At 35.8% G+C, this 17,381-nt stretch overlaps 1 protein-coding gene across 10 annotated transcripts in view; it reads right to left on the reverse strand.

The window, feature by feature from the left end:
* Window positions 1–1,690: 1,690 nt before the first annotated feature.
* fgf13a (fibroblast growth factor 13a) overlaps window positions 1,691–17,381 on the reverse strand; it is a 98,277-nt gene continuing 82,586 nt past the window's right edge. For all 10 annotated transcript variants that reach the window (XM_044126540.1, XM_044126539.1, XM_044126543.1 and 7 more), the window contains 2 exons: window positions 9,389–9,587; window positions 1,691–3,593 (listed from right to left, as the gene is read on the reverse strand). In XM_044126540.1, coding sequence (XP_043982475.1) covers window positions 3,457–3,593; window positions 9,389–9,587 — 336 coding nt within the window. In that variant the 3' untranslated portion in view covers window positions 1,691–3,456. The remainder of the gene's footprint in view (window positions 3,594–9,388; window positions 9,588–17,381) is intronic.

Consider the following 17,381-nt stretch of genomic DNA (forward strand, 5'->3'; position numbering starts at 1 on the left):
ATGAGTTATTGCATTCACAGGTACACAGTGCTCACATATATCACAGCTCTGTCAGCTCCGTCTGACTCGTGACTGAATGTTTCAGCCTGATCTCACTCAAAATCACAAATCCTGGAGTACTTGTGTGGCGTTTATTTACGAACATTAGACACATCTTTGATTTGCTCTTTTCGGGTGGCTCCATGAAGACTCATTAGTCTGGCCAAGCGAAGGGCAGAAAAACTGACTGATGAGAGAATGAGGAAGAGAGGCAAAGAGAGAAAAGAATACCACGGAGGAAAAGTGGCTCCTCACGTCACCATCTCAGAACAAGGCTGGCAGCCCACACTAATGAATTGGACTGTCCCGTGCTAATGAATGGAGTCTAGAGAGGAGCAGAAGGAAATGAAGGGAGTAGTGGGATGTCAAACTACATGAACAATGAAGTAACTCATAACAGGGCCTATATTACTGGAGCCTATTAGTTCTCCTGTCTCCTCTAGTGGTGGGCGTAATGAGGTTGTCTCAAAAGACCAGACCAATTCTTAAAGATGATAGTTGGAAAAACAAAGTTATACTCTGTTTTAGATGCTATTTAATGAAGCAACCCACCAAACGCATCTTCAGATCCGGCAACAATTGTATTTTATTACAACTTAAGGAAAGTTTCAAGCTAAGCAGTTCTAAGATAATGTAATAAAACATTTCTCACTGGTTTAAGCTCCTACTTTACTGGTACTAAATAATGATTCTGTAAAAGAATGATCAAACTGTAACATAAAAAACACGTTTTCTCATTTGCACAGACAAGATCACCTTTTAAAAAATTCTAACTAAGATTTTAGATTGATTACAAAGCAGAACAGCACAAGAGGTGCCAAAAGAGTTCCTTTTCTGTTCGTGAAATAGTATATCTTCTATTTATATGACGCCATCATTGCAACTTCATTCAGCGGTTTGTTAAATATTACTTGGAATTATTACTTTCCTTTAATAATTACTATTGCATTGTGTTCAGGGAGACCATGAGTACTTAAATGTGTCACTCATCTATGATTTGAATAAACTGGCTAAGCTCACAAGCTTTAAAGTCTTTTTCACAAATTTCCAAGTAGCTATTTTCCTTTCTCCAGATTTTATTCTCATCACCATATAACTACTGTAATGCATCTTTAAGGTTTAACACAGCTAAAAACATTTTTTATTATCATTATTATGAAATACCCCCTTACCAACTGAAGCTTGATTCACACAGGAATTTCAGGCACTTAATAATTTGGACAAGTTACATCTGTAACAGTGACTTTATTGATAAATTTATAAATTACATTATAAACCTTTATTTATGATCAATATTATGTTTACTGGTTAAAAGCTGGAATAGATACCAAAAGAAAAGTGCCCTATGCTGTTAAGAAAGGGATGTTTAAGTTACTGTATAATCGGCTAAATCAGCACATATTACTAGATGTGTGCGGAAACTAGAATCTCTGTCCTAAGAGGGATATTGATTTATTGGATTGAATGGTCTCTAAGATTGTCCAGTTACTGTAATTCTGAGACAAACTTTAGAAAGCATTAATAGGCATAGAAAAGAAAAAAAAATGTTTGCAAGTGTAAATTTGATGCTGTGGACAGTTTGCACCATCGCTGTTCTGAGGAAAACACAACAAAACACAAAGAAGAAAATCAGACGCTTTTTAAAAGTATATCTTAATATAAACATTTTATTCAGTGCATTTTTGTGTATACAACAAATAATAAACAACTGGAAGCTATCAGACAGCTGTAGTGCCTGTCTGTATATGCTGTTTTATCAGATTTAGCCTGGTAGTTTGGAACACATGATCCAACATGGGTTAATACACATAGCCTACATCATGCAGCTCTAGACCAGTATTTTCCCTGCTTTCTCCCATGCAACAGATAGATTCACCTAATACAAACCACCTCCAGAAGAAATCAAGAGAAAAGTCTCCCAAAAGCATGTACTAGAAATAAGTCATGTAGCTGAAGGAAAGAGTACATAGCCCACAAAAAGGGTCCTTTTAGTACATATTTGTGTACATGCCCTGTGCAAGAAAGGGAAGAAGTCTGTTTTTATACGTTTTTGTTTGCTTTTCAGTTTTATAAATTTGATGTTTCCTATAAAATGTTAAGCCACCTAAAAGTCCACAGTATTCCTTTTTTAATAGAAAATATCACCACAATAAGTTACTCAAACACATAACAAGCATCCTGGATAGTTGGGGTAGGGCGGGGTCCTCCACCATGCTCCTATGGTGACATTTATCAGTCAGTAGAAGCGGAGAAAGAAACAAGAATGGCTAATGGAGAGGAGGACTGAAGTATGACACGTGCACAAAGACGAAACAGATCACGGGGACAAGAGCAAAAGACAGTGTGACACATTGGTAACAGAAGGGAATGGGGACAACAAATAGTCATTCCATTCTTCCATCATTGAGCATATCAGCAAAAAGCAAGACATCGAGCCAGGTTGCCAACAAGTTATGTTTTCTCAACAAAAAACTTTTACTTCCCTTCATCAAAAATGTACAATGAAAAAAGAAACACCCATCTTTATCTCTACTCTATGTTGGCTTGTTTTTAGCAGCTTAAAGGGACACTCTTTCAATCTGTCTTTGGTTTGCTGAAACTCATCCTAACAATAAAGAAACAATGACATGAGCAGAGAACAAGAGGAGATTCCGACAAAAACCAGTTAACAATTATAAACTTCTCAGCTAGTTCAGAAAATTAGCAAAAAGAAAAAGTGCAGTTGTGGCATCTGTCAGACAGAAAAAAAAATGAAATTAATAAATAAATAAACAAGAGAGCCACACTGCTCCTTATATTTCAGGTCAGTTGAACATAGGCTTCATTTTCCCATGCTAAGGAGCTCAGTCTCTGAGCGTGTGCATTAGGACGCAGGAGAGCTACCATCCGGCTGGCCAGGAGGACGAGGCTGAGCCATGCCAGGGAGTTTATAGGCTTTGTATTCACAGAAGCATTGATGAGATGGTGATCAGGGCTTTTTTTATTGTCCCACTGTAGCCTTTATGGACAAGAATCATTACTGGCTGCCCTGAACACCTGCATATCTACCTTGCGGTCCCTCTGTGACATATGCACAAGTGATTGGTGTGTGCATGACCCAAAATAGTGATTGAAAGATGACACTCTCATAGATAAGGATGAGTAAACTCATTAACAAAAAGAATGTGGTAACATTTTTAAATAAATATTTGGCAAAAACAAAAATTTGGGTATGACAAGAGTGACCTCCGTGAGATTATGTTTGTTATTCTAGATGCTGCTTTGATGAATACTTTTTTCTGGTGATATCTGGGCGTTTTAATGTGTGGATTATTGTCGTAGCTAGTCCTGAACCGTTGATCGGCGTCTGCTTAGATTCCCGCTCTGTGAGAGGTAAGGTTTCAAGGTTTGGCCCCAGGCCTGGGTTCGGCTACCGGGCTACGTCGACTCGTTCTGGCTCACGGCTTTGCCTCCGTTGAGGAGAGCTGAGGCACTCCGACTCTTGGTGGGTGTGCCGCTGCCAGAGCGTGAGAACTCTGTCAAGTCATGGAGAGATGGCTCTCTGTACATTGCCACTGTGGAGAGACAAGGAAAGTGGAAATCAGACCAACTCATATCAATATATAGATAGATGTTAACATTCAAGAAAGTAAACAACTGCCATTCAACTGTGCAAACAGAAGCACTTTATTGGCTGGCATTTGTAAAGAAGTTAATTCATGAGTGCCATTCATCTTCCTTTGTCCTGATCGGATATATCACCAAGATATTAGTTTCTTCTAAACTCCTTCTGCTTGTGTGTGAAATAAGGCTGATGGGTTGCCGGTTCGAGTCCCAGTCCATCTTTTTGTTCCTGAGCAAAACACTTTACCTGCAGTACCTGCTGGTGGTGATCAGAGGGACCGGTGGCGCCGGTGCATGTCAGCCTTACTCCTGCCACTCTGCCCCAGGACAGCTGTGGCTACAATCCAGTAGCTTGCCACTATCAGTTAGTGAATGTGTGTGTGTGTGTGTGAATGACTGAATGTAGTGTAAAGTGCTTTGGGGTCTTCTGGACTTGATAAAGTGCTATTCAAGTACAAGCCATTTACTAGACACTGCAGCCTTATCTGTGCACCATCTTTTACACCATTTCCTTTCCTGCAAGATTAAAAGTAGTTTCCACTATTTGACTTCCACTCTATACCCAAAGTAATGCAAATCTTCACTTGGATCGCAGATTAGTTTTAACTTTTGTTTTCCACATCAAAGCTCACACACAATAAAAATCAACATCAAAGAGTTGAATATTTTTAAGCAGCAATAATTAATACAATTGGCAAACATTCAAGGACAGTAGGAAATGTGTATCTGTGTCATACTAAATGAAGGCACAGCTGGTGATTTAACTGAAGAAAATAATGCATCTAGCTGATTAATCAGAATATTCTGAATATATGTGAATATTTCTCTGTATCCTTATTTTTAGAACACAAACAGGAACAGTTCTTGCTGTGTTCACTGACACTCAATATGACCTGATGCCATGCATTCACTCTCTACAATGACAGATACTATACTCGCCACATTTTTATGAAGTTTTGCTTTAGAAATTTAGGATTAAATTAAGACTTTTTGCGTCTCTTAAGAGTACCTACATTTTTGCAGGGCGTTTGATTTATTCATTCATTTCCTGTCTTTTAGAAATGCCCATGGTGCATTAGCATGTTAAAGACAAAAACTATACAAAGTTTTAAACTGAATTTCAAAGCAGATATTTTAACTTTATAAAAATGTTTAAAAGTTTTAAATAGTTCATGCTAAATATTTTTTTTTTTAAATAATATAACGGATCAAATTTCCCTTAGGTGTGGCCTATGTTATTTCTTGATACTAAGAGCATCCTCATCTTCAAACAATCTTACAAGTTTTTTTTTAGTTTGACAACATTTTATGAAAAGATAATACTTTTATTGTATTGAACTGGATTTGAATTAATAAATTAAAGCAGTCTTGTAGGACCCACAATTTAATCTGCACTGTGACAAAACCTTTGTTTTCGCATTTATGGTTTACAGATAAACTGAACAGAAAAACTTAAATTAGGTAATTAGATTAGATAAACAGAAACACAGCTTAACAGATGAATCCTAATGTTTAAATGTGAAAATGTTAACATTACAGTTAAGTTTTTTGTGAACAATGTATTGTTCTTTGCAAAACTGCTGATTCAAGAGGTCACAGTAAAAAGTCTTGGTGGTGAAGTAAAAAGGGAAAAAAACCTATATTCCCAGCATGCCATTATAAATTCAAGAGTTGCTAATGCTTGAGCTTTGCTGTGTGTGCAGGATTAACTCAATGTGCATCTCAGCAGCTGCATTTTCAGGAGAAACATCAGTAATTTGATGTTCACAGTCTTTGGTTTCAGGATGTGTTCAACATCCTGCTGCCTAAAATGCTATTTGATGTTTATTCCTCAGGGGTCTGTGGCTGAATCTGCACATCCAGCCCTTCAGACAGATCACTTAGACCAGCACTTTTATGTTGCAGCAACAACCAGAGACCGCACCCCACCCCTTACACACATCAATCATTGTCAGTATTTCACTGTAAACAACTGACCGTTGGAAAATTGTTCACAAGTAAATATATTCCATGATTATCTTAGTAGAGAAATAAACTTAAGTTTATGATTTTAATGTGATGTAAACAGCATTTTTTTTTTCATTTTTAAACATGACAAATAAAAATAAACACCCTACATTAAGCTGTTCAAACTTCCCTATATTTGACCAGCTTCTAGATAAAAACACTTCTTTGTGATTCATATCAGAGCGTGTTACAAAAAGTGTAAGAGGATTTCAATGTTTGGTTTGAATAATGTGAGCTTTACATGCTTTATCCAAAGTGGAAGAAAATGAGAGGCTAAGAGCTGCACCTCAGATACTGGAACCAGTAGAGCAGTGAGTAATGTCAAGAGACGACGGCATCGCCAGCGCACAAGAAGCTACTTAATTGGTGCTCAGTAACGCTGTCTTTATAAAATGCTGGAATAAATTCTTTCTTTTTCTCTCTCGCTTTGCCCATTTGTTTCTTTGCAGTGGGAAAGTCTTTCTGAATGAATAAATATGACCAAAATATGAATTGTACAAGTAGCACAGTAACATAGTGAACAACTTGTGTTTTTATGTATGAGATCTGGCATCACGACACAGACTAGAAGAGAGTCTTTCACTTTAGATTTTTATTTATTTATTGACTATTAATTGACTGTAGTTTTTTTTTTTTTTTTTCAGATGCATTTTGGAAAATTGTAATTTTGTTAACCAGTTTGCTTCTGTTTGAGACGTCCTGAAGAGTGAGGTACATGCAGGTATAATATTAACCTTAACTCAGACATGGGCAGTTGAAATTCAGCTGCCAACTTCTCACTTTATTCATTCAGAAAAGTAGAGAAAAGAAAAATCTACCAAAAATATTGTCTTGAGTATGAATAAAATTTTTCATACTAATCTGTTCAGGTATTATTACACCTTGAATTATGATGCTGAACTGGAAATAATTAAAACAAATGATCAGCATTCTGTGTTCAATTTGATCATGAATATGTTTGCATTTAGGCTGTGACAACATGCATTATGTGTATTGAGTTCAAAATTTAAAAATCTGTTTTTAAAACATTTAGATTTAAAACATAATTGTCATCTTGGAATATGAGTTTATTTAAAATACAGTAAACTGTGAGGATGTTTTTTTTTTTTCCTGTCTGAAGTTGGTTTCAAAATAAACATTGGTCATTGTCCAACTTGATTTGTCACAAGTACAACTGTTTGAACATTTAATTATTGTTTTTAAAGTTAGTTTTAGCCTTACTAAAATGCTTTGACAAATGGGCTTTTTCTCAAGTTATATTTCTAATCAAGGCAAAACAGTATCAACATACAGTACAGACCAAAAGTTTGGACACAGTTGTGTCCAAACTGTAGGTAGTGTTGGATTCCAAGACAGATCCCTAATGAATGATGCTACAGGGTTTTCTTTCTTTATCCTAGAAAGTAATTCTGAATAATTATGTTTTTTCTCTTTGCTCTGTGCTTTCAAACCTGTTGGTCACAGCAGATGGATACCGCTACTGTATCAGAGTCTGCTGGAATAGATGCTACTAATCATTTTTCTGTTAATTTTAGGAAAAACAATTTTTTTTTTCTCTGCTGCAATCAGTGTAGTGAAATCCAACCTTATTGCCCCACACAACCTTAGTGTAGTGCAATAAGGTTGGATTTTCAAAGAATGAAAGATTGCGCTAGTGCAGTAGTAGATTTTTTAAAATTGATTTTTACCACGGTTATGGCAGGTGCAGTGTATAACTATTTTCTTAACTAAATTATTTATGAGTTAGGAAAAAATACATTTATTGACGTATCTACTGACGACGTCACTAAAAACAGGCTGGTGTGAAACTTTCTACTGACACACCAGATGGTTTGAAACCATCTGAAAGCATGAACAGCTGTGAAAAGGCTGATTTATACAAAAACAACAACAAAAGAAACACTTGACAGGTGATTGAATCAACCATACTTTCATGAATCACAGAAATAAAGCATTAGCCACTTAGTAAATCACTTTTACTGAAGCCTATAAGTAATTGTAATTTTTGCAAGTGTGGTGAAATAAGCATCTACAAAGCTTGAGTCTTGGAAAGACAGATTCATGTTTTTCATTCTGTTGTCCACTATGTTGAAAGCAATAAAATCAAGGTTGGAATGTATTTTGTACAGTTTGATGGCTCCAAGACTTCAAAACATTCAGGATTTCTTTGAATGTACCAATTTAAAGAATGTCTGCAAACTGCCAAATTTCCTCTTAGTGGCCCGTATACACTGAAGATAAAAAAGATACATAGAAGACATAACTGTTCCGGGCATGAAATACTGAAATAATGTCAAAAATACTTCTGTCAAAGTGGTCACTTTACTGCACTAGAACAACTCAAACTCCTATGAGATTGCTATGGATACTTGGGAAAAGAAGGTGCTTCACAAGCTGCACATCTAAAGTCATAATGGATCCACAGAAATCTACCTTAAAAAGGAAGCTCTGTTAGTAATGGACTGCATGTGAATGAAATGGTGGAAGGAAAACAGATCAGAAAGCTCCATATAAAATGTTTACAGGTTAGGGTAGGGTTATATGTTTTTGCACCTGTAACTTTATATGTAAAGTTAAATCCCATTGCTACTGTTTAAATTAGAACCAACAACAGAGCACTTTATCTGGCTAAAAACCAAACAGTATTTCACTCGTTTTGTCTTGTCTCTGCATTGACAGAGTCTTGTTGAAGATGAAAGGACTGTGGGAGAACAGAAACCTTTCCCTCTCTCTTCTGGCAGCTTTCTTTGTTTTCCACGCTACCACACACATCGCCTGGATGGGTGGGGTTTTCTGTAATTTCATTTAGTGAAAATAAACTGCTGGTGCTACTATTCAAAGCGCTGAAGCATATTGTCTGTGCAGCTTCTGGTCACAGACAACCTCATTCTGTGCAGGACCTGTCACAGACTGTGACCAGCTGGAATAAAGTACTGAAAAAGCACATGACAGCTTCTCTGAGAAGCATACAATAACAGATTTGACAGCACATTTAGCTTTTAGTAAAGCAATCGTAGAAGAAAAAGAACATAAACCAATGAATAAATGTAAAAATCCTACCAGACAAACAATAATTTTCAGTTAGAGATGCACACATCATTTATCCAGAGATCAGAATTGGTCAACTGTTGGCGATTGCATTTTGTTATTTTTCTGAAAGCTAATGTTAGAGATTTTAGCTAAATGAAATCAGACACAGATCTCTGAAAATATTCTACTTTCAGAGCCCCACACATTTTTCCCAAATGTCTCATCCCCACCAAATACTATTTGATAGATACTTTATATTTTATATTTTCCTTTAATGGACTCTGTAGACTTCCGACCCAAAGTCAACAATTTCTGAAAATAACAAGTCACCGGCACCTTTCATCAATGTAGACAAAGTTCCCGTAAAGTGTTATAATCCACTTCTAATCCAGTGCGACTTTTATTTTTTCCTTTTCATAAAGCATTTTTTGATGGATGTGATTTATACTTACTACTTAAATGTATTAGTCTGGAAAATATGGTACTTAGATTGCTGGACGAAAAAATCATCAACCAATTTCCAAATAGTAATTTTTGCACTATATTTTTTTTCAAGTGCAAAATATAGCAAAAAATAAGAAGAAATCAGAAAGTATGCAATACTCCTTGACTGTACTGTGATGTGCAGTATGAACTAATTCTGAACCAGCATAGCTTAGAACCTAAACATCAAGGAACCAAAATGTAATGGAGGATGTGTGCAGCCTACCTTTCAGAGGTTTGGGGAGGAAGTGGGCTGCTGGCTTGTTCTTTTTGACATGGTTCCCCTTCATGATTTCTCCTTCCTTGTTCAGACCGAGGTACCAGCCCCTGCCTGATTGCTGCTGTCGGTAGATCATGGAGGAGTATGTCACGTAGTAGTTTTCAAACACAGACTCCTTAAATTTGCACTCCGCAGTGAAGTGTTCCTGTAGAAGGGGACAAGCAGGGACCATTTCAAGGAGTTGCTGGCCAGTACTTCACAAAGTCTCAAGAGTCTTGGAAATAACATACGCAGCAAATACACTATTGTTCCTTCTTTACAAGGAGGACGTAATAAAGTTGTGGTGTAAAGAAAACACACTGTTAGGCAGAAAAGAGCACATGAACTGTCCCAAGGCTCAAGGCCTTTATAGCAGCATTCGTAATCATTTTATTCCATTCACTGTTGTGAATAATGCAGCACCTCATGGCAGAGATAAAAGTAAGATACCATTACCAAAGAGCATTAATAAAACACACAGGTCAAATTAATTGTACATTCATATTTGGTCTTATCTATTAATTATGTATGAACTCTTCCTTGCCTTTCAGCGTTTTCTTATATGTTATATTTTAATAGACAAGCATATTTTTTATAACCATTACATTTATCTTTTCACTGTATGGATCTAATAGTCTAATTTAACAGATAAGTGTTTTAAATTCTTTCATAAAGGAGCTTTAATAGGTTTATATGCAGTGCCTCTGCAATTAACACAAAGAAGGTGCTCATTACTTTCAATCACTAAGGCACTGGCTGTAGAAAGACTGTAAACATGCCGTTTGAAGAATGAAGAACCATTAGTGATTAGTGTCGTGGTTCATTAAGCAATAATTCACCAGAAGAGTTATTACATAATTTATAATACTTACAGAATAATCAAACAAAATAATAACACAGACTTGTTCCTGTAACACTCACTCATCTTTTCTCTGTAATTCAGTCACTTACATAAACAGCAGTAATTGCTGCATTGTAGCTAACTACCATGGAGGAAGCCTTTAGTTTATTAGCTCAGAAACAAAGGCAACATTTTTGTGTAGTCAAAAATACATAAAGCACAAACGTGACAGACCTTTGATCATATATAAATGACATTAGTTGGACTATAAGATCAAAAGACTGATCTTATATTAGAGCTACACTCTTTAAGTGTAGCTGTAAAATCATTTTGTAGTCTCCCTTGAAAAATATTGCAGTAGATCTACAACTGATCTTTTATCACATCAGTTTTAGATTTTTGCCTTTAGTTTCTTTGCAGGGGCAGTTCTTAATTTTCAATTAACAAACATGAAATGATGAACATTTTCTGAGGTGTTCTAGATGTTCTTGATATAGTCTGGATTTCTTGGTCATCTGTTGCTAATTGTTCTTCTGTAACTTGTCCATTCATTAAATTTTTCTTCAGTGTCAGTCTTTTGTGGTCTTATTTTTGGTTTGTGTCTTTTTTTTCCTTCATGTTTTCCTTCTTTAACAATTCCAGCCAGTTAGTGATGTAGTTCTTGAGACCAAGACTTTTAGGGTATATCAAATGAATAGGATCCATGGGAGGAGGTGGTGGACTTTGATCTCGTCACAGATTAACTGTCACATGTACTTAACTTAGCAAATATACAAAAAACATTTTAATAAAAAGTTACATACTGCAGCTTTAGGGCTTTGTGAATCTATCTTAATAAATTTCTTAATTTACCAAGAATAAATTTCACTTATTACACACTAAAATTTTAATAAAATCCTTTTTCACTGTAACTGCCAAATGTAGCATGTGCTTCTATTTTGAATAATTAATAAATACACTTTATCAGGAAGGATAGGACAAATATTTTTAGTGCAGCTCTCGTATCTTCCAATTATAAAATTTTTCAAGTAAACAAATCAGTTAAAATCTGTATTGGCAAGTGGAAGCTTTACAGAGCCTGCCAACTTATCCTGATCAGTGAATCTTTGCAAAGCAAAAAAGAGAGACCATTAAAAAAAGCGTGTGACTCCATTAAATTGAGTCTCATTAGTTTGAGTTGCGTTCAACTTAGCCATGTGCAGTTGTGCATGTCTTACCAGCTGGTATTTATAAAAGCTCCCCGCCCCTGGAAACACAACTGACAGCACTACTTTTAGTGAAAAAACTCTGATGTAAATACAGTAGTCATAATCAATCTAAGATTAAGATATCAATCTAAACTTATAAAAGCCATGACTTTGTCTCTCATTACTGTTTTTTAATGCTTTATATACATTTTTTTTTATATTGTTTAACTTCAAAGCATCAAAGCCTCTTTCTTCCTTACTGCACCACTTTTTGTCCAAGCTGTTTACCTTCAGGGTCGTGGAGAGACTGGGCAGCGACCATTGCAGTTTTGCACAAACAGTAATTGGAAGTAAAACAACAAGCTGCTCATGAGCTTAGTTCTGTTGTACCTCTAATAATGAGCTTATGTGGATTTGGCTGGTTACACGTGTCCTGATGAAGAATGAGAGTCTATTGACAAGCAGACAGACGCAGATGGATACTCTCACAGCCAGAGCCAAGATTCAGGAGAGGCTGCTGGCTGTAAGCGTCGAACTGGAGCGGATCTCTAGACAGCAGGCCTGTGCCAACTAACACAAAGAGGAACAAAAATGGCAGGGGATCCCCTTCTCCTTCCACGGTTTCTCCTAAAACAAGACTGTGATGGACATTAGATGCTTGAAAGAATTTAAGAAGCATCTTTTTCAGCGAGTCACATGTCGTTCCAGTAAACCAACTGGCATGTGAAATAATAAAATAAATGTGACATTTTTTTAATCAGTGCTTCTGTGCCAAATGGACTGAAGAAAATCTCAGTAGAAATAGGACAATATCTGCATGAAAATAATATATGCACACTCATCTTCATATCCTACAGTCTCAATGGTACTTTGGCCAAATTAACTTTTAATGATCCGATTCCACTTCATGGACTTTTTTGCACAAGTAATATTAGTTTTAAATATGCACAATGACTGACCTCCTTGGAAATGTTACTTTGTATGTAGCCTTAAAACTTTTTTATTTTGTTATGAAATACAAGTCAAATTCAGTTAGAAATATCTACAGCCATGCTAAAAGGAAAATAGCACTTTTTTTTCTAGGACTTTTCTAGAACAAACCTGGGGCTTTTTGTGGCTTCCCTCTTTGCTTAATAAATATTAAAATGTCAGGTTCTGTGATGTGTATACTTGGGAGTCAATTTATACATTTAAGAAGCTAGTAAAGACATTACATCTAATTTATACATCTTTTTGGTCATCAGGTAATTGTGACATAGAGTCATTTAGATTGATTTTCTGTGCTATATGAAATTAGCACATTAATTGTCAGTTTTGCCAAAGCTTTGTAAAATAGCCAGTGGGATCTGAGCATCACTGTGTGAGTTAGGTGTTGGATGTCAGACGCTTTCTTAGTCCTTTTGTTCTCTCTGAATATAAAGCTACCTCCCAGTGAGGTAGCTTTACAGTTCAAACAGCTCCACAACCTACTGTATAATGCTTCTTTTATTAGCCAGGCAGGTATATAAATAAGAACTTTCAATTATGAGTAGCTTTCAAATGGCACAGTTCTACTAACTTAAAGGAAGTAATTATACCTCTGCAATGTTTTCTCATGTGCAGCCAGCAGGAGGTGAATTACTATCATAAAGAATTCAATTTCTCATGTAAAGGCAAGCCAAATCAATGCTAAGTTACAATAGCTACAATATGAAAACTAGAACAACAACAATTATGCCAATAAAATCATAGCGGAGCACCGCTCGTTTCCTCCCACCTACTTCGGTTTAAGTGAAACTCAGAAAAAACAATTATCAGGTGGAACAGTGACAATGTGTCCTTCTGAAGCCAGATGTTGAAAAAACTGAAATGGGATCTAAAAGGAAATGTGTTTCTGGCATCTTATGGTTTGTTTGTTTTCCAAAAGCACTGGAAAAAAAACATGCAAAAAGTCACACCCACACAGGATTCAAAGTCAATTCAGAGGCATGTAAACACTCATAAAACACAGCAATTAATGACAAACCCTGTAAATTGATACCTTACAGTATTGGTGCTTCTTTAGTAATGGCACTGTACTGACTAAAGAGCTGAAAAGAGTGGGATTTAATTACATATTTCATAGGAGTGCATTAAAACACTAATACGCATGTTCAGGTAAAAGAAGACAAGAATGCATTTTTCACCTGAATTTCAGAATGCTTATCTATAACTTAAAATATTATTTAACTTTTTTTTTTAATATTTTTCTTCAGAAATAATTAATCAACAAAGAAATTTATCACAATATTATTTGTACAGATTTATTAAGTTTTTATAGAGATCTTCATTATATAATTTGTTCTTGTATTAAAAAGGACAGGGATTTTTTTTCTGGTAGATCACTTATGCCTGTTGATGCATATTCAACACATAGCATGAATTATATTGGAAGCACATTGCCAACATCTAGAGCTTGGAGTTTAGCCAGGTTATGCTTAATTTAGTGATTTAGCATGCTAAACACCAAAATGTATTTGCTATATTTTCAGAAACAATCTGTAGTTTATTTAGTATCCATCAGCAAAAATAGATCTAGTACATTTTGTATATATTTGTAAAATACTGTCAGGCAGTAATTGGTTAATTCATGTTTTGCTTCCCCTGTCCTACTTTATTGCTACCCCCCCTTTCTTCTGTCATTTATTTACTCCCTCATTGTATTTAGCGTAGTTGCTGCATGCCAGATTGTCTATTATCTCTGTCCTACTTGCCTTGTGTGTTTCTCATGTAAGTTATTGTTTTCTCTACTGTCACGTTCAGCCCATTATTTTATGTTTGTTTAGCTTCTTCATTTACCCAGGTAGTTTGACTGTGACTCAGGGCTCTTTTTCAAGAGATTTTAAAGCAAATTATCTGCAGGCGTAATTACCACAGGAAGACACAAGTAACAATTAAAATCTAAATAAAACACTAGAAATGGGATTTTTTTTTTCAATTACACTTCTTCATTATTTGTGAAATAGTCTTAAAATCAAATAAGGGACTTAATATTTGTAATTAATTCTTGTAGCTTGTTCAGATCTGATTGCCTTCAGCTGGAGCTTCATAAATGCCTTTGTAAGTGAATCTTTACCAGTGAAGACCAAGTGTTTGCATAGATCAGAAGATTTACTATTCTTATTTTCAGGTTGTTGTGACATTTTAGTAGTTCTTGGATTAATTTTGTAGTAGTAGAACATATGTGTAGGGCATGTGTGGTGACACTAAGCTTTGCAAAATTGAAAAAGAAAAAAAAACATTACTTGCTAGCAGAGCTGATAAGTAACGTACATTTGAAAAAGTATTAACAGCATTTTTTATGTACGATATAATGGTAATAGGTGTGTTACCAGTTCAGCTTTTTTTAAATTAAATATCTGATATTGAACACATAAAATTAAAAATAGTATTCCTGTTGAATCACAGAGATGTCTTGATAAATATTTCCACCTCACAAAAGCTGAACAGTTCAGTCCACTCTCACACTCTCACTGAACAGTCTAGAGGAGACTCAGCTGGAACCTCAGTGACTCACATTAATTCAAAAATGACCCACTAGGAAATTAATAACACCACTTGAAAGGCCCTTGTGAGTATAAGAGTGAATGTGCAAATCGGCTGGCTCAAAACCAAGCCTGCAGATATCAACGATGAATAAAAGGTGGTTTCCTTTATTTTAGTTTGAAGGATTGTAACTGCAAATGTTTACAGATTGTAGTGAAACACTTCTTGAAGGATGATGTTCATTCAATTCTGATACTCCAGACCTTGCACTACTTTTTGAAATATACTACCTACTTCCTAGGTAGTATATTTTTTACTACCTAGTAAAAAATATATACTAAATTATTTCTATCCCACACATTGATGGTGAAAGATGAATATATTACCACTTCTGTTCACCTACACACATGCTGTTTACCTCACATCACACCATCTATATATAGACAGAACACTGTATACATAATGCATTGGTGTAAAATGTTTTAATTTGACAACTGGCCGAGATGAAAGAAAAACACAGGGTAAATTGTAGTATAATTAGCCATGCTCTGACAATAGTTAAATGCATTCTTTCCAGGTAGTCAAATAACTGTTTACCTACTTGTGTTTTTTTTTCCAAAATCAAGATGAATTGAGTAATGGTGTAAAAAGTCAGGGATTGAAAAATGGTCCAGAAAACAAATGCTTCCAAATTCCTCAAAGCTGCCAACTGTGTTGCTGAAATTGTGATGCTCAGTTTAAATGGGAGGGGTAGTTAGTTTCAGACATTGGTAAGCTTTGTTTTAGCATCCATAGATAACATGGATGCTTCATACAGAACACAGATGAATGCAAAAAAAACAAAGAGTCCAGACACCAGCAGCCCCCTAAAGCTGCTATCATACTGCAATTGTTATCAATCTTAGACAAAATCTATTGTCGTGGCTCATGAAAAAATCCAAAGAAAATTGATGGTGATGAGCTGTGATTGGTGGTCTGGGGATATTCAGTGTGAGAGGCAAACAGACTGCCTTTCATGTTTTCTCAAATAAAGAAAACCTATCAAGCACTGTCTGAAAATTTTCAGCTATTTTCATTTTTGCCAAGTTACACAGTTTTCTCCTCTTCTCTTTTTTTCAAGATTGTGACTATTATTAAGTGCAACAAGCTATTTTCCATTCGGTTTATTCTTGGACCAAAAATGCTGTTAAGTCTTTCCGCTGTGAACCAACATTTTTCATCCTACCCTATGACAGGAGATTTTAGATTCCATCATATTGAACCCAGACAAAGTGACATGTTTAATTTACATTGTATTATTCCAATTGCATGGTGTGTGGAAGAACTTAGACTGCTGTCACACCAAATTTCTGCAAAAATATATTTCTGCAGCATCTTCCAAAGATCTTTACTCACATACCCAAAATTAATTGCAAATCTTTCTCCATCTTACCAGTAAGTTGGCATACCCAAAATCACTGATACATGTTTTGTCTATGGACTAAGTCACTCAGTTACATGTGTTTTTGCTGCTGAACTCCCCTGACACAGTCTGTGTACCAAAATCTAATTAAATGAATGCTAGCAAGGGAAAGTAGAGAATTTAATTTAAATCTAAGGAATCTATGTACATCTGTTGCCTGGTCCTAATTAGAAACACATTTAGAAAGAAATAAAAATATGAACTTGTTTTACTTTTGATCACAAAATGCATGCTCTCCATTCAGTCAGTGTTTCTCCTTTTGCATGCATGTATGCGCAAACATGTAGACTTGTACGTCTCATAAAAGCAACCATCCGTACACCCTCCAAACTGCGTCATCTGTTGTCTCTCTACTTTTGATTTGGATTCTCCCCAAAATACCAACTTGTGACTGGTTGGTTTAATGTGTGGCTGGAAGGCAGCACTTTGCAACAGCAGCAATCCCAGGAAGATAGGCACTATTAGGTAGCAGCCCTTACATTCAGTACAATTTTCTCCCTAATTTAGCTGAAATGGGAAGCCCTGCAACCCATCCCCCAATTATATTCTTCCAATTTAACAGATCAGTATGAACCGGTTTCCTCGTGAGGGCATTCTTTGAAACGGCATAGATGATACATGGTGTCCAGGCAACATGGTTCCAATTAGACTCCAGCTTTTCTCTCCTCTGTTTGAGTAAGATTTAACACATTATTACATAACCAACTAAGAGTATGAAGTACAATCCTAATCAAGCACATGGTGTTTTTTGCTTCCAATTAAAATTTACCTTGTGATTTCCCTGTTATAGAAACTATAACATTTTTGTTGCAATCCAGCCACTTGTTTACATCTCTGCAGTGATCTGAGTTTCTGAAACTGGAATTTTCTGAAGCCAGGTTTTAGGGTGAAACTTTTGGGAACACCCCATGTAGAGGTGTGTGTGAAATACGGTGCAAGTATGAAAGCGCACATACAAAGAACTCA

This window comes from Gambusia affinis, linkage group LG09, assembly GCF_019740435.1.
Source record: "Gambusia affinis linkage group LG09, SWU_Gaff_1.0, whole genome shotgun sequence".
Classification (NCBI taxonomy): Eukaryota; Metazoa; Chordata; class Actinopteri; order Cyprinodontiformes; family Poeciliidae; genus Gambusia; species Gambusia affinis.